At 39.1% G+C, this 25,037-nt stretch overlaps 1 protein-coding gene across 1 annotated transcript in view; it reads right to left on the bottom strand.

Annotated features, from left to right (window-relative positions):
• Positions 1–2,849: 2,849 nt before the first annotated feature.
• Positions 2,850–25,037, bottom strand: part of KCNQ1 (potassium voltage-gated channel subfamily Q member 1) — a 375,374-nt gene continuing 353,186 nt past the window's right edge. Inside the window, exon 17 of the mRNA XM_063289351.1 lies at positions 2,850–5,351. Within this exon, the coding sequence (XP_063145421.1) occupies positions 5,157–5,351 (195 nt within the window). The 3' untranslated portion in view covers positions 2,850–5,156. The remainder of the gene's footprint in view (positions 5,352–25,037) is intronic.

Here is a 25,037-nt window from a genome sequence, read left to right as displayed (position 1 = left end):
ATCATTTGTCCACTTGACTCTCTGACTATAAGAAGCACTAATCCCCGTATAACACTCATTCAAATAATTCCTGGTAACAAGTAGTTTGTTGCCTGATGCCATGTTGGGGGAAAAAAAAAGAGATCATCATAGCTATTGGCAGGCAATAGATCTGGTCTGCAAAGTTCTCTTTCTACTATGGATGAATAAACCCATGTTTTCTCTGGGGAAAGGCATCTTATTAAAACATGTAGGGTTTATACAACCATTTTGGTTTGGATGTGTGATGTTCTGATGCTAAAAATGGTATCAACTGTCTTTTGCTACCTACTCTGCTTTTAGTCACATTAAATACACATGGAAACTCTTGAGGTAACTGTGGTTTGAGTTCTCCAGTTCACTAGGGTTGAAATTAAAATATCTACAGACAGATTAAAAAAGTTACATGCTTCAATAGAACTTTCTGGCCTCTGGTGGGGGAAAGCAGAATAAAGGTGTACTCTATCCTTTCTACAGGAAGCAGGCTGAAAGGGAGAGCCTAAAAGTATCTTCTATTCAGTGGGGCAAAGCAGATATAAAGAAAGGAACAAGAAGAAGGCTCTTGGTTGCTATCTCTACTTCTAATGTCCCTAGTGGTCAATAGGCTAAAAGGTGCAACAAGCAGATACTTCTAGAATTACATCTCTAATAAAGTATATGAACCATATACTGGATTGCAACATATTGTGTTGCTGATTTATTGCAGCACTTCAAATACATATAGAATAAATCTTTGTTCTGTTATTTATATTGCAATTGCATTATGTAGATCAGATCTTGGCACACAAAGTGAAACTCATCCCATTTTTATAACTTATTTACCCTTGTATGAAATTCAGACTAAATGAAAATACAATTCCTGTCCTGGATTTTATTAGGAAATTAACAGCTTAAAATTACAACAGTGAACATTATTTTAAAAAAATAGATTGAAAATCTTAACAGTTCTCCTTTGATTTCTTATAAAATATAATGCCCTGAAATAATTCCCACTTACATTTTTTAAAAGATTGTACACCCTTAAAATGTATATACTGTACACTGGAAAGAATAGATAATTCTAAATATATTTAAAATTCCATTTAAGGAGGATGAGAAGGTGCTTTGCTCTCTGGAAAAAGAAAATGAAATGTGTATAATCAAGAACCGAAAGCTATGAGGCATATCTTTTGGTGCACAGATGAAGCAAAGTGATTGGATTGCCTCAGGCAGTAGATTTGGGGTACTCTTTGGGGTACCAGAGCACGATAGATTTTGGTCATAGGATACAACCCATTTGGAAGTTCTGCTGCACAAGTCCCTGGTCTGAAATGGACCAGATTTGCTCAATAGCACAGTTGGGGCTGATAGTTTTTTTTTAGTAGGTCAAATTCTTTTGTTGGCCATGGATTCCACAATTATGAATTCAGATCTTTCTGGATATGTAAACTTTTTGCCACAAGAAGTGATGATGACTCTTATTTTGTGTGTTTTAAAAAGGTAATTAGACAAATAAGAACAAATAAATACAGTCTCTGGATGGTTGAAAGTTATAATTTGGGAGGATGACAAAGAATGGGCCTCCTTGTGGGATTCTCAGTAGCATCTGCATGGCCACTGTTGGAAACAAGCTGCAGGGTTAGACAGACTATTGCAGTACCATCATATACTCATACAACTTTTTCATTTCAGTGAGACATGCAAATAATAAAAAAGTCATCCTCTGTTCCTGATTGTGTTCCATGTTAATTCATAAAACCAGAGGTTTGCAATTTAGATTTTCTAGTTTAGGTAATGAATGTTTGCAATGGTGACCTGGCTCTGTTTCTGTCAATTTACACTGAAATGCAGCAGGATCAGATTGTCAGATCTGCTAGTTTGGGGTTTTGGTAAGTGCAATGATATTATTCAGTTATGGTGTTCTCTTTTTGAATTTCTAGAGTTTAGTTGTGTTAAATTATATGGAACAAAAAGGCTAATTAAGAAATCAGTTCACAATTCTTCCCCCATTCCCCCCCACATATCTGAAACAAATATAATAGTTATCATATCATAGATTCTAAAATGGCTTAAATTAAATTATCTAAGATTCAAAATATCCTGTTTTCTGATTTTTAGGACAGGACTTACTGCAAAAGAGATTTGGTTTGAGTTCTGCCTTTACTCGCATCCTTCAATATTTGTTTCCATACAGTATAAGGGAAAAGTTCAAAATGTTATCCTATGCAAAAGAGTTCCTTCTAAATCTTATACACTCAAACTAAAAATTTCCAGTTAGTATTAAAATAATATATATTGTGGAGTCCTTGGTGCTCTCTGAGCCTTGTTGTTTTCTTGCAGATGTTTCATTGCCAGACTGCAATGAAACGTCTGCAAGAAAGCAACAAGGCTCAGAGAGCACCAAGGACTCCACAGTTAAACCCTGAGCTACAAATATTCGCTTTGATTGATAATATATATCCTCATTAAAATGTCCTATATTAACCTGTCTTTAGAAAACAATGGAAGTATTATAGGTACAGGCAGCAAAAGGAGGAGGCAAATGTATTTTCACTGGCATCACTGTGAATCAGAAGAATGCTAACATCTTCAGATAAAACTCATAAATACCTGGCTTTTAAAGGACTCCATTTTGGAAAGCATTTAGATATCTACAGCTTTGTTGCTATACTTTGTGCAAGGGATCTACTTAATGCTATTCAGGTTGGCATGCTATCTTTGGGTATGGAATTTCCTATGACTTTTTCTCCATACAGCAATTTACAAAACTAGTTGACATGGATAGATGGTAATGCTAACAAACAGATGTGCCATAGCCTTTAGAGACTACCTGCACCCCACTTTAGGTGCTTGTTCTTCAGTAATACATTGAAGTATCATGTAAAAAGTAGATTTCTGAACCAGGATCTGGATCATCTGTCATCAAGGGAAGGCTGGTAGATAAAGGATTGCCAATAGAACAGGGCATCTATAGTGATGATATCTGGGCTGCAAACTTCCAGACAGAAAACTAGAGGCTATAAAGAGTTAGAATTGTGTTTGCCTTTCTGCTGCTTAGTGGCCATCCAGATTTTTGCAGCCATTCCTATTTTTTTTTCACGCTTGTAGCTTTTGACTATAGTTTCTAGCCAGTTATACACACCTTGCTTCTTCAGCAATAACATCTAGCGTGCAAGATAGGCAGCTTTGGAAGAGAGCAAAAGGCCCCTCCCAACCATTATATTCCATTATGCTATTTTTAGAGGTAAGAGAGACTATGTGACATGAGTAGCAGGGGGATCTTTCACTTTCCATCTGGACTTTAGGACAATATCCGGTTTTAACTGCCGCTCACTTGGTTGGATCAAATCCCTATGCACCAAAACATGGAGCCCTGTATTTAAGACTACATTTATGTGATGAGAGAAACATTTTCCTTATAGAAACTCCAAACCCAGACTTAGATATGGATGTTTGTAGAATTCAGTTTCAGTTCATACAGTTTTGCTTCCCCTCCCCATGCATTAGAAAGCCCCCCTTTCTCCAGTTTCTGTTGATCTTTGAATCCCAGTAGATTCATGCATGCTCACAGACAGATTAGTTAGTGCTTGGTGATTCATAGCTGAATATGAGAGCCAACTGATGCCTGAGATGAAGAGAGGCAATATGAACAACCCATCTATGATCCTGATGCTATCTGGTCATACAGTTTGAGTTTCATTTCCCAAGGAAGCAAGAAACCTGATTTAAAAAGAAAATAAATATCCAATGAGATTTTCACAGAGCTAAATTGCAGCATCTGCTCTGCATAAAGGACATGGACAGCTCTTGTTGTCATCCTGCATATGGGGATTTTTTCTACAAAAGAGCCAATTGTTGTATTAACAGAGCAGGATTTGCAGAAAAATAAAATATGCCTGCTTCCCATTCATTTCACAGCTTGGACGTAACAGAGAACCTCAAACAGATGAGTGCAGAGCCACTTCCACATTCAGTGAGTAGAACGTCTTTGCAGTAACCAAACAAACTGAGGAGCTTGTGTATCTTAACATGAACAAGATTTACACATTACTGTTGGACATTCTGTAATAGTGTGCCAGCCAAAGAAAGAAGTGAATGTGCATCTGACTCGGCAGTACATTTGCATAATGTTCAAATGTACTGCTGTATTGCCCCAAAGCATCACTTTCAAGCTCCCGATCAACAAGATCCACTTATTCTAGACCTGTGCACATTACAGTACACTGAGAAATAAACTAAATCTATTTCAATACACAAGGCTATGAATTTTGAAAGCTCTTTCTGACAAATACACCCAGGATAGTAATAAATACTATGGAATATAAATTATTTGGCAGCAATATAATTGCTTTTTTTTTTAAAGTTCCTTTTCAACATTTCAATGTCCCGATTGCATTACAATATTATACAAAAGAAATCTGTATTATCTTTCTTTACAAACAATATGGTTTTAGATTAAAGCACGAATTCTTCCCTGAAGATTTTTGTTTTAAATGTGGTAGTTCTTGCAATATTGTGTAGAATAAACGATGAAAATGGAGGGTGGGAGAAAAATTATTCAGTGTATGCTCCTGCTATTCTGTAGAATGGCAATTTATATACATTCTCTTTTAGAATCTAATGAGTAAAACTATATCACTACCAGCAGAGTCATAAACAGAATCCGCACATCACTAAGTTCAAGTATCATTCTTACTGAAGGGCCCCGGGATGCACTCAGCCAAGCAAAGTTGTTGTAGAGTTTTCAGTCCATTTCAATCATGTTTGGTTGTGCAAGACCTCAGAATGATGTCTGTAGCAGCAGCACCATAACCCGGGCACATACGCTGATTGTCTTTTTGCTAATATTAGGATCAATTACTCTTTTAGTCTTTCAGTATTGTGATAGATTGTAGCAGAATTATTTACACCAAGGAAAGAAATTAGAGCTTATGAATGCATCACATGAATAAGGAATAACAACACAGTATAGGTTTTAAGGTTTGGTAGTTGTCTGAATCATTTTCTTTGGAAGAACATATATGAGGATTGTAAAATTAGCCTAATAGTAAAGTTTCATGCTTGTATGGCTGATTATGAGCTTAAATTTCTCCCCAGCCCCCATCAAGATTCATAATATGGAGTGTCAATTTAATGAAAGGGAACAGGTCTCTGCCACATCAGGAACCATCATCATGCAGTGCTGTTGGAACTGTCAGTTGTTCATAGGTTGGGAGTGCGCTGGTGGAAAGGAGGTTAGAGCTGACGTCATTCCTAGGAGGCGCTTTGGAGCTGCCTTGGCTTCCTTGCTGGCTGGAAAGCAGGCGGTGCAGCAAGTCTGTGATGAGATTCAGCTTCTGGTCTATTTGGACTACCTGCAAAGCCAAACAAAACAACGCTCAGAATTTGGGTGAACTTCTAGGCAGTGTTTGAAAGCCAGATTTAGCACTGATATTTCTGTCAGGTAGGATTTTCAGGCAGAAGTCCAAGGTCCCACACAGCAGAATCAACAGCAGGACCCACCCCACCCCCGGCTCCACATCACCTCAAGAAAGGAGGCCCAAAAGACCATAACACTGAGTGTCTCTGGTTGCAGAATTGTATGCTGAACAGATATTTCTTGGATGAACACTCGGTTCCTCCCGAACGTAAAGGTATAAAGATGAGTTAGTAATGTACAGTAATAAGGGCTACCTGTAGGAATTGCCTGTGAGATGCTTGTGCTACTTTCCTGGCAGATCAGCATGACTCCAACGGGCACGGCCCAGTGGAGATGCTTTGGAGTAATGAGGGAATGAAACCGCTGAACTGGCCCTGTGCATGTGTGAAGTTGACCTGTCTGAGGGAAAAAGAGGAAATCTCCTCTGCCGCTAGTCCTGAATTGTATGTTCTCCCCAAGTATTGAGCAGGCTGAGGATAGCAGGGGAGAGAAGAGGAAAGGCAGCCGAGGAAGCCTGTATGAAATGAAGACAATAAGTACCCCTGGAAAGCAATAGGAAAAGAGGGGGTATCCCTGAATATTTCACATTGGAATCTCCCTCCTTACTTGACAGTAATGCCCACAAGGGCAGAAAGTAAGAGCAGAAAGAGGGTTTACGCTATTTTTATAGTGAGAATCCCAGAATTTTGGCAATCACCTTTAAACCTGGATTGGAACACCTTTAACTAAGAATCTCTCTCTTTTGTAAATGATGTCATGAGAACAAGGGGGTCACAAGCAGTGTCAGAGCCAGAAAAAACAAAAAACAAAAAGCCACACTGTCATCTGGAAGACCTCTTAGACTTGATGCTTTGTTGGCCTTGAGAGTGTGCCCATTTTAAAAAGTGGAGCTCCATGCCTGGAGCACATAGCTGAAATGCCAGAACAAAAGCTGGCATGAGGGGGAAAGCTGACCTCTAACTATCTACATACAATATCAAAACAAATAATGGTAATTGGGAAATGAAAGAGCGAGAGAGAGAGACTGCTGGGAAGGCTGATTTTTTGGGATCCCAGCAATAAGAGATTTGTGGAACTTGAGCAACTCAATAGCAGTACGGGTAATATCTTTGGCCCCTGTTGCCTTGCTTTGTTCTTCAAGGATAAGAGAGCATGGGAGAATAAGCTGCACCCAGCCTTACTTGGCATGAGACATTCTACCCCTACATTTCACTTAAACTGTGCTAGCAGGCACTGTAGAGAGAGGAGGGTAGAATAAAAAGCTTACTAATTCTTTGCCCACTCTCAATGGAAAGGATGCCTTTGTCTCAAAATGGCTCTGGTGGACAATATAGAATAAGGGCACCCAATGTTCTCATGCTCGGATTTAGCTTGTGCTTAATTCTAGGGATAATAGGAACCTAAAATGAAAAGGAGACAGCACACTGAGATGCTAAAAATGACAGCAATTTGACGAACCAGAACCAATGTCAGAAATAATTAAACAGATGAGGAAACAGCAATCAGGGGAAAAGACTCTATCTGACTTTCAACACCCCACCCCCCAATGGTATAAGATCATCTTGTGATGTTTTCTCCTATGAAAACTGGTCAAAACCTAGCCAAATATGTACACATACAAACCTTTCCCCAGCCCCCGCATTGAGGTGCAAAAAACAGAGAAACCTGCAATTGTTGCTCCCGTAGTAGGAAGTGGTTAAAAAACCCTTTGTGACCTGCCTGAATGAATGAGGTGAAGACAATGTTTCTGGCCTTTCAATCCATGACTGGGTTTAAATATGGTCCTCTCCATAAAAAAAATTAGTAGCTGATCACAGACCCAGATTATAGGCCTTAGTCTAGAAATGAGTATCCCAACCCTCCTCTTCCCCCTGACCTATGACCCATGAGAGGTGCTGAAGCCAGCAGTAAACCAGCTTCATAGGAGTAAATCTCTCTATGTCTGGTTATCGTCCAAGCATCATTCTGGACAGTAAAAGATAATAAGTCTGAGCAAAATGTCAACAAACCTGGAGAATTTCAAGTGCAGTTCAAATGTTTTTCAACCGAAAGAGAACACTGTTTTTGTCAAATGATTTGGACACTTGCTGGGAAGCAGATGCAGAAACCACAAAAATACAAGGTGCTGGAGGATGCATTGCAGCTGGGTTTCTCTCCCCCACAGTGCAAAACCAAGATCGCAATCCTCCACTTCACTCCAGAACAAGCAGTGAGAGGATTGCAACCAAAATATCTGAGACAGGTTGTGTTAGCTACTTGTCACCCAGACATTACCTGTACTCTAAAAGTGAACCTGTTTGCTTGGTGGGAGAAGCATCACAAGAGAAATCCAAGGCAGGGCGTATTAGATACGTTTCTAAAAAGGAGAACCATTAGTCTTATGAAACTGGGGCAATCAGATCTAGGCTACAAAAATCCAGGTAACTGCTAGAGGACAGCAAAGGGTTATAGCTGATCTTCAATGGTCATGCAAATTTTTGCAGCCCAGATCTGATAATGGAATAGTTCTTGGGAAGCATATAATGGGACAAACCAGCTTTAACAGTACCTCTTTCATTTTATTTATTAGATTGATATCCCAACTTTCCTTCAGATGCCCACAGTAGGATACAGAGCACTCCCCCCTCCCATTTGCCCCTGCAACAACTCTGTGAGGTAGATCAGACTGAGGGACACTGATCGGACCAAATGAACTTGGTGGCTGAGGCTGAAACTTAAACCATCTGAAATCCTACTTGGGGTTTTGCATTCACAGCCTCACAGCCAGTTTGAAAGGATAGATTCAGTTCAAATCTCTACTATGAAGTGACTGATTGTTGATGTTCTACTATGCATGCGTGCACACACACACAATATTCTGCAAATTGTCCCTTAGTTCAACATACCACTGAAGACGAAACAGCAAGCTGTCCAGAGTGGTGTGGATCCTTTAGATAGCATTTTAAAACCAAAACTGAAATCTGAAACCATACTTTTCGGAAACAACAGGATTTTAGTCCCTTTTTAATCAAAAGTAACTTGCAAATTGCTTTTCTATTCCAGGAGAAAAATACCAAAAATGTACAAATATTGTACCAAAATGTGCAATACATTTTCGTTGGAAAGATAGAAGAGCCTGTGAAAAAAAACATGGATGAAAAGGAGAGAGTTATGTAGTCTTCCCTACATTATTTTGACCCCCTTCTTCACTTTCTTTTGGCAGTCAGAAAGTACTGATTGTCCACACACTGTTTTAGGATAACTGAGTCTCCCTTGACTGTAGCATTTAGCTGATTTAGTATCAGAAGTTCTTTAATATTAGATCTGAAGCACTGCAGTATTATTAATCACTTCTAATGCTGGCCTTGGAGCCAAATCCAGTATTTAAAAAAATATACCAATATTATCATTGCTGTTCCTCTTCTGCACTCTGCAACTTCAGAAATTGTTTTTAGTTTAAAGAAAACAAAAGCATAAACATCCACAAGGTTGTACGTGATGCATAATCTGGTGCTGTAACACAGCAGATAAATACTTTAATCAATAAGTACTTGTATTCTGATATGCCATTTAGTAGGCAAAGGCTATTTGAAATATTAAGAAGGTAGCCTTCTGCCTATAAAACTTCATACTAGAGTAAATACATTTATCTTTAATACTGCAGTGTAATCTATGCAGGGCTAGTTTATGAAGAATGTTGGGGAAAATGTCAGTTTATTGCAAATGTGGCAACTAGGCTTCTGAAAGTGAAAAATGTGTGTCTGTGTTGAAAGACCAATACTAACTGCCAGCTGCTTTCCAGGCGTACTTGAAGGTATTGGTTTTCTACCTCTGAAATCCAAGGTGAATTAGGGCCTGGCTCCCTGAGAAACCACTTACCTTGCTGTGAACCTGCCTGAACACTAAGATCTGCAAAAGAAGCCTCTTTAACGAGGCTTCCACTGTCAGAGGCCTGTTTGTGGGCCAAGAGGAGAGAGCGTCTTCTGTCTTGCTCCCAAGCTATGGAATTATTTCAGGAATTGTCCTTAGCATAATCCACTCTGCCTTTGGGAAAGAAGTCAAAGACAACCTTTTTCAACCAAGTCTTCTGAGATGGGGTTACTTGGATGACAATGGTTTTGGGGGCTGTGTTGATAGGTTTTAACAGTTTTATAAATGGATTTGTTTTGTATATTAACCTTTTTGACACTCTAGGGGGTAGAAAGCTTGTCTATTAATTGAAAAAAAGAAACATTTTATTTATTAGATTTCTATCTTCTTAAGATTTATATCCATTACTTTATTTAGTAGGTTTTTATCTCCTTTCCTTCTGGAAGTCAGGGTAATGTATGCAGCACATTCTCCTCCTGTGTCTCCCCAAACATCAGCTCTGTGGGGTATGTTGGGCTGAGAGAGAATGACTGGCCCCACGCCACCCTGTGAGCTTCTGTGGCTGAGGGTGACCAGCACCTGAGTTTCTCTGCTATGCCATGAGATACTGCAGGATGTTTTCCTTTCCTTTTCTTTAGTACCATTTGCCACAAGGATGCAATATGTATCCATTCCACTTATTCATTTAATGATCTTATAGTGCTAGAAAACAAGGATGTCTGGATACACAGAATATTTTAAGAAGAGAGGACTCTGTTGTGGCAAAAGCTACAGAAAGTGAAGTGGTGCCATATTCTTTAAACTGTTCCTGATAGGTTGCAACTGAATATGCACTTAACATGGAACTAAGCTCCACTGAAATCAGTAAGACTTACTTCTGAACAAATATGCACAGGATACTTTATAGGGTCCCTTAGGTTTAGTGTACCCTACCCTCTGCTATGAATAAGGTTTTCAAACACATTTACTTGATTATAAAATTAGCTGCAGTGCCAGCAGTGTAATAAAAGCAAGGCAGGCAGAAAAAAGTGCTGACTCCAGTGTAATCTCAGCTCCTCTGGACAGCCCTGAACCTTTTAGTTAAACAGCAAGCTGTACTAATAAGATAGAAAAATAATTCAGGCTAATGTGCCTCTTTCATACAAATGAGGAGGAAAGTGATTCTTGGCTGGTACATTTGTCATCCCAAAGGAGCCTCAAGTTTTATGCAGCAAGATTCACTAGAATTGTAATATTCATTATTTTGTTTTTGCTGCTCAGCAGCCTTTCACAGTATTTCAAACTAAAATGCTTCTCTGTTGAAAAGGGAACTTCTCTGCATTAAAGCACTAAACCCCTTTCACTCACCAAATCAAATTTTGCTCTGAGACAGAGATGATTCTATAAGGCTTTGGTAACAATATAGTATACCTATTGGACATAAGGCTATTCATGTCCTAGGAACATGAACCCTCCTCCCCATTCTCAACTGGTCATATGTTAAATTACATGTAATTATGCCAAATTGCCATTTACAGTTCAAACATAATTTTTATGTAAGTTAAAATAGTTTTTGCCCTACTGAATCAATGAATGTAGAGAGGAATGAAGCAAAATGTTATCTATGAGGCAATTACATTTTTCCTGCGTCCCAGAAAAAAAAATGGTCTAAAATGCAGACATGTCTAAGATTCATCTTGATCAGATGTCTTGAACTAGATGATAAGGCGGCAGGGTGGAGTGGGGTGGAGAAGAAACCCAATTCATATGTTCTGCCTTTTGCAAGTAGAATGCCTTACTGGTAATGCAAAGCTACTCTTCGGTGCAAAAGATCATAGTAATCTCTGCAAATTCAAAATTGAATGCTTTTGGTTTACGTAGGTCCCAAACTTGCAGGTAACAGTATACAAAATTAGTGATGGGTTGCTATCCATAAAAAGTTGCATGGTTTCAAGATATACTCCCCCCTCCCCAAAATATGAATTTTGATGCTGGGATCACTAACCTTCCCAAAAGGTCCACTGGGAGCCAGGAGATGAAGATACACCCATAATTATTCAGTCTGCATATAGAAAAGGTTTCTGGAATGGTGGTGACTTGTCTATCATCTGCCAAACTCATACACACACACACACACACACACAAACCCATCACTTTGGCAGTAATATAACACAGTACAAAATTAGTCTCTTGTTTCAAAAAGTTCTCAAGCAATTATAGCGAGCAGTGAAATCTTGTTGTAGATACATCAAGCATTGCTACAAACATATGGGAATTCTCAACCTAAGACACTGTTCAAGATGTATAGTTTCTGGGCTGAGCAGTTATTAGATACACCCAGTCTAATGGAACGAAAGAAAGGGAAAATGGCCAGAGATAATTCTTTAACACTTTCCATTGAAACATTTATATACAAAAGATGAATTAAGTGTTCTCCAAGGAGAATAACCCAAGAACAAGTGCCTCTTATACTGTTTTTAGCAATCAATGTGTCGTACAGAATGAAACTGACTTGCATCAATGTATGAATACACGCATACACACGTTCTATACCTTTTCTTCTTGATTGCCATCCTCACATGGCTACAGGTCATTAAGAGGGAACAAGAATCCATTTTAACACTTTTTCGTTCTGGGATTTCATGGGTCTGTAGGACGCATTGGTTTTTAAGTTCATGTGCTGGGATCCTCTGCATAATTTCATGGGGCTTGATAGTTGCATTGTCACCTCAGACTCTTTAGGGCAGTGTTTCTCAACCGTGGCAATTTTAAGATGGGTGCGCTTCAACTCCCAGGATTCCCCAGCCACCTTGCTGGCTAGGGAATTCTGGGAGTTGAAGTCCACCCATCTTAAAGTTGCCACGGTTGAGAAACACTGCTTTAGGGTCTACATATTACTATTAGCATGAAATCCAATTGGAAAAAAGACAGTTTTTTAATCCCATTAAAAAAGCAGACAGTTGCCGAGCTGCACTGTCTTACAAATAAACTTTCTTTACTGATTTTACTGCTTTGTTGTGATTATAACTGAACTTATTTGAGAGAAGAGACAGCACTGTCAATGGCTCTAATACTGCTTAACCCCATGGCAAAAGATAGATGGACAATGCAGTGACTCACCTTATTATCTACAGGGAAAAGAGACAGATAAGTAATTGCTGTAGCTGCCTCTGAAATGTTTGTGCCTCACACATATTGCATGCTACCTATTGTATAAAATAATGATTTGCCAGTGCTGATGTATACTTTTATAAAAATCCAGTACTTATAGTGGTCCTAAAAGACGGACAATAAATGCTAAACATCCAATGAGATATCCTAGCTATTGGTGTCTTGTCCCTGTCTTCATAGGGACAAGGAATATGATAACACTTCCAAGATACCACCTAAGAGTAGGGATGGGGGGCTCTCCCACTCTTTTCCTACTTGTGAACAAAATGCTTAGTTAGCTGCAGTTATTCAGCAGCCACCACCCCTTTTTAATGTGCTGCAAGTTATTTGTTTCACTATTCAATGGCAATTTCCCCTCAGCTTTCATTTCCTATTATGAACTTAGTGCAGTGGACTTCTTAGGGTTAAAAAAAACAGAAAAGCAGAATGACTCCACAAGGAATAAAAGAACTTACTGAACATGCACTCCCCTCCACCACACACTGAAAAACTTTGGTTACCTTCCAAAGTGGACTGCTCTGCTTCTTGAATCCTTGGCTTTCATTCCAGTATGATACTAAGGCTATGACTAATAACCCCCTGCCTGCGCCTGCTGATAATTTCACCGTTGAGTAGCTATTCTGGTTCATCATAGTATGTCCTGAAGATGTCAAGACTTTTTTTTTAATTAAAAAAGGCTCAAAGATAAAATGTTCACAGGTCTCTAGTGCTATGAATACTCCCCCCCACCATCGGAGGCATTTAACATCCTTGCTGCTATGGGCAGACATTCTCTGTCTTCTAGGATAGTTATTTTATTAGATGCTGGCTAAGACGATGAATGGCTCCCTCTACCCCCTTCCCTCTGTGTCTCACACATACATTTATTAATTCAAACCAGATTTGGGATTGTTCCCATCTTTTAAAGCAAACATGCCATGGATCACGTTGGGTTAGTTCAGTCCCTGCATATGTTGTATTTCATATCTCACTACTCTCAGGCAACAGGGTTGCTTTTAAAGTGTATAAAAGAAAAATGCTTACTTTGTTTGCTTTCCTTTTTGTTTTGGAACTATTTACACCTTCAGATTGACCTGAGCCTCATTTTACAATCTGCTATGTGAGAAACATTTGTAATGTTAATGAACTTTGACTTTGGAATTGATATTCAGTGGAAATTGAGATGAAATAACTAACTTGCTGAGAAGTCATTTGTAGAGCCCTAAATTCTAAATCAGTGTTTTTCAAACTTGGCAACTTTAAGATGTGTGGACTTCAACTCCCATGCTGGCTGGGGAATTCTGGGAGTTGTCCAGCATGTTTCTGAAAGAGCATCAAACCCATGTCCCCTCAAATAGCCTGGCTGACTGTCACTGAGGGTCACAGACTGAAGTATGAGAGGACTCTCCTGTGTTCGGCTGCTGCATGTGTAATGTGCCCGAAGGGCTATTGGACACAGAAAAGGATGAGATACATCTTCAGAAACAGTCCAGTTAGCAGCTCTCAGGCATAGCAGAAGCATTCAGGAGGGCTTCCTGTCTCTTCAGCCAATACCCCCCACCATGTGTGTCAGTCAGGCACAGGGCAAAATGGGAGGAAGTGAACCTCAGTGCTGCAAGGGAATGGCAGGGTTGGCAGTGAGACATTCTGGCTGGCAGCATCCTTCTGCAGCATCTGTGACCCGTCACTTGGGTTTAAAGAACTCTTGTCAATGTCATTCCGGTTTTCAGACATCTCAAACTGCTAAGTGCTGCACGAGAATGGCGGTGCTGGCATCACATGGGTGTGGCTGGCAACAAGTTGAAGTAGTTACCTGCGTAATAGCATTACTGTAGGCGAAATGGCACTGTCCCCCCAAATAATAAAACCAATAGAAAGTATAGCTATGTGAAACTCCTTGCTGGCAGAAGTCATGGATAACCTGTAATATACTGATCTGGGACACAACCAACAATAAAGAGCTGTCAGCTGGCAGTACCTGACTCTTTTTCCTGATTTAAATCAACTCATGTCAGATTTTTTTTTTTTAAGGACAGGTCTACAGTCCTTTCAGAAAATTTATTTATTCATTTATTCAATTTATATAGCTGCTCATCTCAGACCAGTGACTCTGATTGCATGTTTAAAAAATAGGTGTAATACAGCTCTAGTAGTTCAAGCCAAAATGAACATGGATGGCAGTGAACGTGCACACATAGGGCTAAAGTGACCAACAGAAGTTGTGCAGAACCCAACCCTGACCCTATGCTCACCAACATCATCAAAGAACCCTCACAGATTGTTTGTATGGCAAGACTTGTTTTGGGAGAATGTGGAACAGCTAAATAGAAATGTAAGCTGCCTCTACAGTGGGCTGGGGGTTAAGATGAATGGAACATCATGAGGATGTGTCCTCTAAAAATGGTTCATGGGGCTTCTTAGATCAAGCCATTCCAGGTATGAACTAGCCTGCTGGAGTGTTCTTGAGAGTTATTCCGCTACTCACTTTGTAATCCTTCTGTTTGGCAAAACGTGTGGTTATCTTCAAAAAGATGGCCAGAATAAAATGCCTGGTCATGCTGGAAAGTCTGAGGAAGCTTCTGTTGGAGGCTGCGTCATCTCTTTGCACTTATGAACTGCTTTGACCATGAGGGCAAATGCTATAAGATCTATTAGGGAAGGTCTTCACGATCTGTCTCTGTGTCTGTCTCACTTGGCCTGTTGTTAGTTAAATAAGTCTCTGTGTTTAAGAGGGAAAAGAGAACATGCGCTCTCTCTCTCTCTCTCTCTCTCTCTCTCTCTCTCTCTCTCTCTCTCTCTCTCTCTCCAAGATGTGAACATCTACACAGAAGTGAGGCTTTTCAATCATCATGTATCTCTTGACATATCTATCTTTTAATTCAAATATACTGAATGTTTGTCAGCATTCATTAATAGCCAGGCCAAAGCAACTATATTATGAGTATTTACCTTTTTTCCAGCGGGACACTCTACAATTTAATTATTTAGTATTCTTTTAGCCTTCTGCTTATGCTGGGAAGCGCACCCTCTAACAATTCACACCTCGAGCAGCTTCTTTGCAAGCTGAATTTAGATTTATTGTAAGTTTGTTTAAATTTTATGTTTCATGTTCTTCCAAAAAACAACTAAATCATTTCTGACTTCTCTCTCCTTGATTCTCTGATAAATGCTGTCTTCATCAATTTGGCCACAATAGTGTTTCCTGAAGTTCTGGCAGTTGTTTTCTGGGGTGACACTATGGATTCATAGCTTCCTATTTCATCAAAGTGGGTGAGATGAACCCATCTTTTTTTTTAAGCATGGAAGCTATCATTAAGCAACACAGCAACTGAAGTATATGCTTAATACAAACTCTTACTGCATTTCCTTGTTGTATCTACAAAGGCCAAACAATGTGGAAATCTGTACAGGGATATTTTATGGCAGGTTAGTGACTGTATGGTGAACATTACGTTAGTTTGCAGCATTTAAATTGCTTGAGTCACCTGGATTCTTTTACTCACTGCTGGTGCTTACAGTAGAAATGTGTTTTCTACAGCTAAGAGGCTCCATCCCAATAATATAAGATTGCAAAGAGACCATACAGAAGGGCCGACATCATGGCTGTTACATTCCTGTTATTACTTAAGAAATGCCCCTTGAGACTCCTTAGATTGGAGAGGGCCTTGTGGAAAAGGGCATCAACCCTTCCCATCCTCAATGTGCTGCATGTTCTAGGTGATGTCCATCCACATGTAGTGGGATTAAACAGTGACATTAATTAATGGATAGGAGTTGGGCAGGAGGGTCTGCAGTCCTCTCCCAGCTATTCATCTACAATTTTCATTATTTTGTAAGAGCAGAATTTATGGCATAAACAGGGTAGGAAATATCAAAGCAGCGCAGCCTTTTATGACTGAGTTTGTTCGTTCCTTGGGATTTTATCGTACAAGCTTTCTTTGAAACATTGCTGCTGTTTTGGAGCAGATAATATTTCAAAAGAATATTCACATTTCCTCACACTTGAGAGGCAGAACAGCCCAGGGGATTACATTTTCCAGTAGTGTCCCCACAGTTGGTGGGACCCCCAAGAATGCTGCTTGGTGCACTTGAAGCAGATCTTCAAGATTAAAAAAAAAAAAAACCACTCAAAGACTTTTAAAAATTTTATTAGTCCCTCCATAAATATAATTTTAGCTGATACTGCCTTTATTACTTGTATTTATGCTACTGGTATACAGCTTTTGGCTTTTAACAGTAAGCTGCCTAGTAAGTAATGGACTTACTTTAAAAGATCGGATAGGAATAAACAAAGCATCCCACACTTTTCTCATTCAATAGAATCAGGTGGGGAAAAGTAGAATACAACAGAGCTTGTTAGCTACCTTTTAAACTGAACCATTACTGTTTAAAGAGGGACCATTGTGTGATCAATAAATTCCAAGTAAAAACAAATGGAAAAGTAGTAAGAAAATTTAAAAAAAAATCTGATTGTGCTATGGGTCACAGGAGCACTGTGTTCTAGTTCTTTAGTGAAGGAATGAGCCAATGCATAGAGCACTCTCCTACAGCACTGGAATTCTGATATGCTGAGAAAAAAGCTGTCTTGCAGAGTTTTTTCTATGTGTCTCAGGTTAATATAAGAAGAGGGCCTAACATTGCTGCAAGAATAACTGTAAACTAACTCAATTTATAGAAAAACAAAAAATCAGACACTCAAAAGGATGCTCTATATGACTTCTTAAAGAAAGTGGCCTGAGGCAGTCCCATAAAATGTTTTGGAAACCTAACCATTTCTTTCTGTAATGATAACTGTCAAGGCTATATTTTCAATAGTACCGTATTACCATGTGTTTCCAAAACATCTCAGAAGCAGAATTCCTTTCTCTTTCATGCAGAAAGAGTCTAATAATTTACATTATTATGAAACAGACTGCTTTGAAATGCTAAACATAATATTCATAACAATGTAAGAAACACTTATTTTACATCTCCCTAACTGCAGAACAAAAAGGCCCTGGTAACTGTTTTTCTGTGACATAGCTGTTTCCTTCATCTCATCCATAGCCCATATCTGAGACACTTAAAGTTGTCTTTAGCTCTTCCAGTTTTAATGTTTTTTTTATTTTTTGTTTTGTTTTGATTGTAGATGTGCATCCCTGTGGCTAATGAGGTCAGGAGAAGGATCTGTCCAGCAACTGTGGGCCGCTTAGGCTGCTGTGAGCATGACCTTTCCCCTCTGGTCACTGCCCCTCCATGGCCATGTCAGCTTGGGCTGCAGGACAACCCGGACATCTGGCTTCCACAGAAACCCATCCGATAGTGCTTTCTGAAGCACTTGTCAGATCTTACATAGGCTCTCTATTAATGAAGCTTCAGCCCTTTCTTAAACATTGCTTTAGTGCTCTTCAGAGAGCACTAGTCCTATGCTGCAAAGGTTGATTCAAACTAGGAAAAAGACCAGGTTCTTCTAGCTGTGTGTTACTGGTTCTGCCACCACTTAATATGTTACAGATTGTCCTCTGCTGCTGCCAACAAGGCTTTGCATGACTATAATTTTTACTCTGTTTATTACTTGGGGGTGGGGGTGGGGTGCTTTGCTAATCCAGTTCAGTTCCTGGTGCTCCAAGGGCTACTTCAGGGTGCTGCCAACCCCAGGAACAGCACTGGAGTCCCTGCTAGTATGCTATTGCCTTGCAGTTGAGTCAAGGACGAGGCTCATTTGTTATCAGTCAATCACACTTTACCCTGTGCCCCTCCTCTATGCCTGCACCTGGTCAGCCATGCTATTTTGGACATGGGTGCAGAAGTGCTCCTTCAGAAGAAATCGGATAACTTGACAGGTGGCTAAACAACCAAACACGTTGTTCCAATCATTCATCTACACTTGCCCCGTCTCACGTTAGGAAGGGTTTTAATGGTCATTTTCCAACCAGCAGGTGATGCTTTGTGGGAGGGAAAATGAAGCTGGGAAATCCACAGATTGCTTTCATTAAATCAGAAAAGGAGGTATCAGTTGCCGGCTTCCTTACTGTGGTAGGACAGGACTTGACAATCAGGACAGCAAAATTTCTGCCTAGTTAGGATCTGGAGGTAACACTTTAACAATGCTGGCTACAGGGATTTGCCAACTTTTAAGCAAGGAAAAAAAGACTGCAGTACAATCTAGAAATTCTGCCATTGACATCAATGGTAGACACGTCTGTTTTTTATCACGGTAGCTAATGAATTTAGAGTATTGAAGATTGAGAGTAAAACAGCTTTGAGTGTAATGCATATTAGCTTTTTGTGAACAGACCACTTCTGAATCTGTGATGTTAGTTTATGAACCTGGCTTTTTTCAATAAACTAAGATTAACCTTAGTTTACAGGCTGGTCATAAAACTAATTGCGAATAATTTGTAAACAGGAAAAACTTCTAAGTTCCTCTTCACTGAAGGTGAATAGACCTGAGGAAGCACATGAGCTTGAAAGATTAATATATGAAACTATATCAGATTATCAAAAAAGGTATAAACAGTTTAATTATGTGTGATATGAACAGACACCATACTATTACATTGGTTAAAATAAGTTTTCAGATATCTTATGACTTTTAAACATGTTTGAGCAGAGGGATAAGTCTATCAGCAAAGAAATAGGTATGCACAGTAAGAACAAAAATGCTTCAACGTATCACTTTTGTGTCTTGAAAGACTTTTGCCACTCTCCAGTTTTAACTACAATATGCTAGAAATGAAATCCAAGAGGAAGCTATGTGAATTTGAATGGTTGAACTATTTATTTAACTCCACACAAGAACTGCACAGACTAATGTTTTCAAGCCTGAGATTTGCCTTAAATTTCTTTGTGTGTATCAGACTATTATCTCTTTCTCTCTTGAAAGATGTTAAACATTTCCTGTGCAATACAAAGTGAGTCTTCAAGTCCCAAATGGACCTTTTGTTATCTATCTATCTATCTATCTATCTATCTATCTATCTATCTATCTATCTATCTATCTATCTATCTATCTATCTCTATCTCTGAATAAAGTTAAGTGTACAAAATTCAGGTTGAGGACTGAATCTAAGTTCATCTCACAACTATATCATTGCTTCAATCAGCCTTCCTAAACATAGCCCCATTGGGGGGATATTTTTATCATGTATTTTTCATTTTGGAAACTGCTTCAAGGTGCATTTACATAGGATGAAATATAAAAATATGTTAAATAAATCCTAGTGTTCCCAGTCCACATGGCCATTGGTTATACTGGCCAGCAATTCAAACAATTAATGCCCAACATTTCTGGAACAACAGGCTGGGGAAGGTTGACTTAAATGGCATTTTTTCTTCTTTTTAAAAGAATAAAGTGTTTTTTTGCATAAAGAATTTGGATCTAGTTAGTGTTTGGATTTCCAAGCACCATTTGCCTACTTTCCCAGAACGTTTTGGATCAGTGGAAGGTTAAATTCCCGTCTAACAATGTATAAGCTGCCAATAGAGGCTGAGCCCACACCTCCTGTGCACAGCAGTGATTACATAATAGAAGAGGTCAGAATTAGGTTTCATTCCCCATCTCCCCCAACTGCAGTCTATTTACAATTCTATGGCTAATTTCATTATTGGAACAGGCTTGTATATCAGAGCTGGATAAAGAAGCTTTCCATGTGTAGAAGATGACATGAACTTGACCCACAGGTCACAAGTGCTTGTGTGCATATAGGGAACACCTGTACTAATTATGCCTACCATTAATGTGGGGGTCACCACTTATGGCAAAAGTTTTAAATCAGCCGCCACAGGAGTCAGACAGTATTATATTACTAGCACCATTCCTCAATAACGGGGGAAAAAACATCCTGAATGACCTACAGAGCAAATTGAAATGCTAGAAAATGGATTCAGCAGTTGCAAAGTATATTTATCTGTTTGATGCAAGGCTGATTAAAATAGTACATGGAAAACATGTATGAGGTGGACTTCAATTTTCAAAAAATTATTATTATAAGCCACCATCTTTTCAAATGAACAAATTATCCTTATGAACTTCACCTGCCACAGTACAGTGCATTATAATAAGGCTTTGATCAAGCACAGTAGGTGAGTTGTCCCACTGACATAATGTGTGACCATGAAGCGTTTCATGCATCAAATATGCAACCATCCTTAAGAGACTGATTACTTTTCAGCCTTAAACATATGCCCAAAATAAGGGCAGCAGACTGAGGGCAACTCCAACAGCAAAGGAACATTTGCTTGGTGAAAAGAGAATTTTGCAAATCCAGTGGAAAAGATGAGATTACTTTAAAAAACACCAGATATGGACTGTTTTGCAAAAGAAGAATTAGCTGGGAGGAATGCTTTGGTTGAACAAAGCCAGTATTAGCATCAGTTAATGCTGCAAACTTATAGCATTTAACTGGTCAAAATTCTGCACCATGTTCATATACATTTTGGCTGATTTAAAGCTCTGGAATCCAAATTCTTGGACATTTTGAAAGGCATTTAATTGTAATGAGATCAGAAAATGAAAATCAGCAAGCTAATGCACAGCTAACTAATTCAAAATTGACTAAAGTTTAAATCTTCAAAGAGCTCCAAGTGCTTCATTGAAATAAGATCCCTAACACTGGTAAACTTTTTAGCAAAATCTCTATTTTTCTTTATTTTATTTATATTTCATATTCTGTCACCTGAAACTCTTATCTGAAAGCAAGACAGCTTCTGAAACTGGAAATCAACTGTACTTTTTTCCTTCTTCCTCTTCTGGCACTCAAATCTGGCAGAAATGGGGCACAAAGAATTATATTGAACTGGGCAAAGAGCCATTGCCAGGAAACAACACTCTTCCATCATAAAAATTGCACAGACCATTTCTCTTGGTTACCTGGTTACCTGTTCGAGTTATCTGCCCTGTGCCACACCAAGATCTTGCTGAAAAGCCAGAAATCAGTTCCAAAAGACGGTCAAATCAGAAACTTGACTGGACAAGGACCCAATCAGGACTCAGCTGCTCAGACTAACCAACCAGAACCCAGCATAAAGAACCAATCAGAGACCAGCCCTGACCAACCTGCACCAATCAGAAACCAGCTTGGCTAAAGATCAATCAGAATTCAGGACACCTGGATATAAAGACAGGAGCCCAGTCAGTCTTTCCTCAGTTGCATGTGGTCTGTGTAGCAGCCCACATGTGTCTGAAGATGCCAGCAAAACATCAGGAAATCTGTTGTCTAGACCATGGTCACTAAACCCTGAAGCCAACAGATACTGGCCATGAAAGCCTCCACCAGTATATTCTCTTAGAGAAAATTTTCTGAACCACCTTCCCTCTTGTTCTCTTGGCACATGGGAGACCAGGAAGGAAGGCCGATGCAAGGTCAGAAAAGTGGGCAGCAGGCTTTTATTAAGGTGGAGATATCTTGCAATACAGGACTCACAAATATGTGGAATCAGCCCTGAATGTGGGAAGGGGGAACCAATGTAGCTTAAGAATCTGTAAAGAAATTCCACAGCAATTTTGGAATCAAAGCCATTTTTTAAAAAGCTGTTTGCAACGTATTTTAAACAAACATTCTGGAGACAACATTTAAAAGCCCCAATCAGCAAAACAATAATGGGTTTATGAATTAGGACCATAAATTCTCCATTTTCACATTGTGACAGACATCAGGAATATACATGATTAAGTCAGCAGTTATGAAGACATACAATGCAGGCCACTCAACTCTCAAAACTACCATTTATCATTTCCTGAGAGAATAGCTTCTTGGCATGAGTCCTCTGCAAACACAACACACACTCACAAAATCCAAAACAATCCCGCCATTCCAGCAGGCCCTGAATACCAATCTAATCTGGACTATTTTTCATATCAAGTAGACTGTGAATTGGTTTTCAGGTAATGATGGAAACCCCCTTTTCAGATTTCTAAATACATTTTAAGCAACCTACAATGAACCACTAAGCATTGTCAATCACAAATTGAAATAAAAGTGAGGGAGAAGAATTAGTTATGAAAAATAAAATGCCTTGAATTAAACTTGCTTCAGCGATCTAGAATCTATTTCAATGCATTAAGATTTGCATTGAATACTTGTTCTTTAAGTTATTTAAGAGTCTTTCTTGATACTTCAGATCTGAAATCAAATCTTCTTAATCCTAGAGCAGTCACACAATGATTCATCATTATTAATTATTTTTGTTACAATAAATCTTGAATGCCAATTACAAGATTCGGGTCCCACTGTACAAAGAAAATATATAAGGATATAGCAATCTCATGCATAACAGAAGGCATTAGAGGACAACTTTTATGACTGTGAAAGCTGATTAATGGCTTCTTTCTTAACTTTTATTCCAGGATGCTCCCCACAATGGCAGTGTAATATTAGAGTTAGGTTTATTCTGTGTGACAGTTAATAAAAGCTAGAGTCTTTTGCTCTCTCAAGAGATGCCAGCCATCTCTTTCTTGTTGCCCTTATTTCTGAATCCAATTATGTGGCATCATTTCCCAACCAGGAACATCACTGCACAATGAGATAACAAAAGGCTGCTGGAATCAACTTCTTCTTCTTCTTTTTTTTGATAACTCTCCATTATAGTTCTGAAACTGCACCTATTCATGAGGTGATCCATAGCCCTTCCCTTTAAAAAAGTGAGGCTGAAAAGCAAGATGAGAAACAAGCTTTGGAGAAAAAGTAAGTAAAATGCTAAAAGAACTTGACATAAATAAAGCTATTTTTCCAAATTTGTAATTGTTCTTGGGAAAAAAAAAACACTTCTGTGCAACTGTTATCTCCATTATTGAAGGGCTAAAGCAGTGTTCCTCAACTTTGCCAACTTTAAGATGTGTGGACTTAAACTCCATGCTGGCTGAGGAATTCTGGGAGTTGAAGTCCACACATCTTAAAGTTGCCAAGTTTGTGAAACACTTGGCTAAAGTAACCTGTGGCCCTAAGGCTGGAGGTGGCTCTTGACCTTATGTCATGTAGCTCTCAGCCTGGTTCTGGAAGCCCTTTACAGGAGATCAGCTTAGATCTCTGACCAGAGCTACATCTCTTTTCCCCTTAACTGGCTGTAGAGGAGAAAGTAAAGAGAGTACAAGGAAGAGACAAAGATGGGGAAAAATTATCTGGAGGAGGAAAAAAATGGAGTATCAAAGGGAAGTAGTAGGGAGAAGTGATTTTAAGGGTCAAAGTTTCAGCTTTCTATGCACCCATTTCTGCTATTCTTTAAATGACCACGTCACCCTGGTTTTACAGAAATTTGTCATGACCTGTGTTGTAAGTCCACTCTCGTATCTAATTTGCCCCTCGCTTAGAGTTGGCATGCTGGTCATTTAACAGGTCAACTATCACTGGGCAAGTCCATGGACTGCCTATAATTTGACCATGGTCACATGTGGTCAAAAAGTCCATGGCATTAAGAATGTCTTTGGATCAGCTAACTTTATTATTTCATTGTAGTCTTGCAGGATAGTAAGGACAGTTGTAAGGACTAATTCCACCCCAATTCTCCAGCAACCAGGGCGATTCCTCTGTTGCAGACATCTGGGAACATTATCTTCCTGTAATCAGTCTGCTCAGTTAGTCTCTTTTAAAAACCTGAAGTTTAGAAAAATGCCTGAAAGAACTGAACATACTGGCTGAAGTGAAAAGCAGTGGGGTAAGTGAGAACTTAAATTAAGGGGAGTTGGAGAAAAGCAACTCTAAGATGTTCCATAAAGTTAATGCTTTAAGAATGTTTGACCTTTATTAGACAATAATTGACAGGCCAATTGACCAAATCTCTTTTTTAACATGTCAATTGCCTAACTGGAGTGAAGGTACACTCCACAAAGAACTGCCTATCTCTGGCATACCAAAACATTAAAAAGATGGTGACACATGCAGTAGAAACAGGCTTGCCCAATGTTAACAGATTCCTCTTGAGCAATATTTGTTCTTTCACTAAACATGCCTGGTGGCATCACTGTGGTTCTAGGAGCAGGGCATTAAATTCAGCCCAATAGCCCATAAATATAGTATTTGCTTGGATTTTTTTTTTGAGCAGATCTCACTGGTTGGGAAGATATTAATCATGATCAACTATGAAAATATTCATTCCATAAAGTGTCTTTGAAAGAGCAATGTTTTAACTATCTTCCTTAAAATAATAAGTGAAAAGGCTGGGGGGGGGGGCTTTTCCAGAGAAGGAGAGTCATAACAGAGTGAAGTCATTTTCAAGTCCCCTCCTATCCTTCTTTCTGAATTGTAGGGTCTTAGAGCTACTTTGTTAGAACTTGGGGTGGTGGGGTGAGGTGGAGGGGAGATTCTACCAGAACAGATAATCACAAGTGTACCCAGGTCCCAAGCCAAATAGGACTTTGTAGGTGACAATCAGCACTTGAATTGTACGCAGAAGCAAACTGGTAACTAGTGCAGCTCCACCAACAGTGGTGTTTATTAGGGAAACTATTCCATTCTGTACTAGCTGTAGACAATTTTATTCTATATATGGGGTAGTGTTAGGAAATGGGATTGGTCACAAAGGCGGAAGGACTTACAAGTTCCTATAGTGGAAGAATGGATGGTGAAATTAATGGAGCTGGCAGAGATGGTGAAGCTGACTGTATTGATTAAAGAAGATAATTTGTCTAACTTTGTTTCTACTTGGAAAACACTTTTTGACTTTTTGC

Source organism: Candoia aspera, chromosome 1 (genome assembly GCF_035149785.1).
Source record: "Candoia aspera isolate rCanAsp1 chromosome 1, rCanAsp1.hap2, whole genome shotgun sequence".
Lineage (NCBI taxonomy): Eukaryota > Metazoa > Chordata > Lepidosauria > Squamata > Boidae > Candoia > Candoia aspera.
Note: the sequence above shows the minus strand (reverse complement) of the source record. Positions and strands in the feature narration are given on the sequence as shown.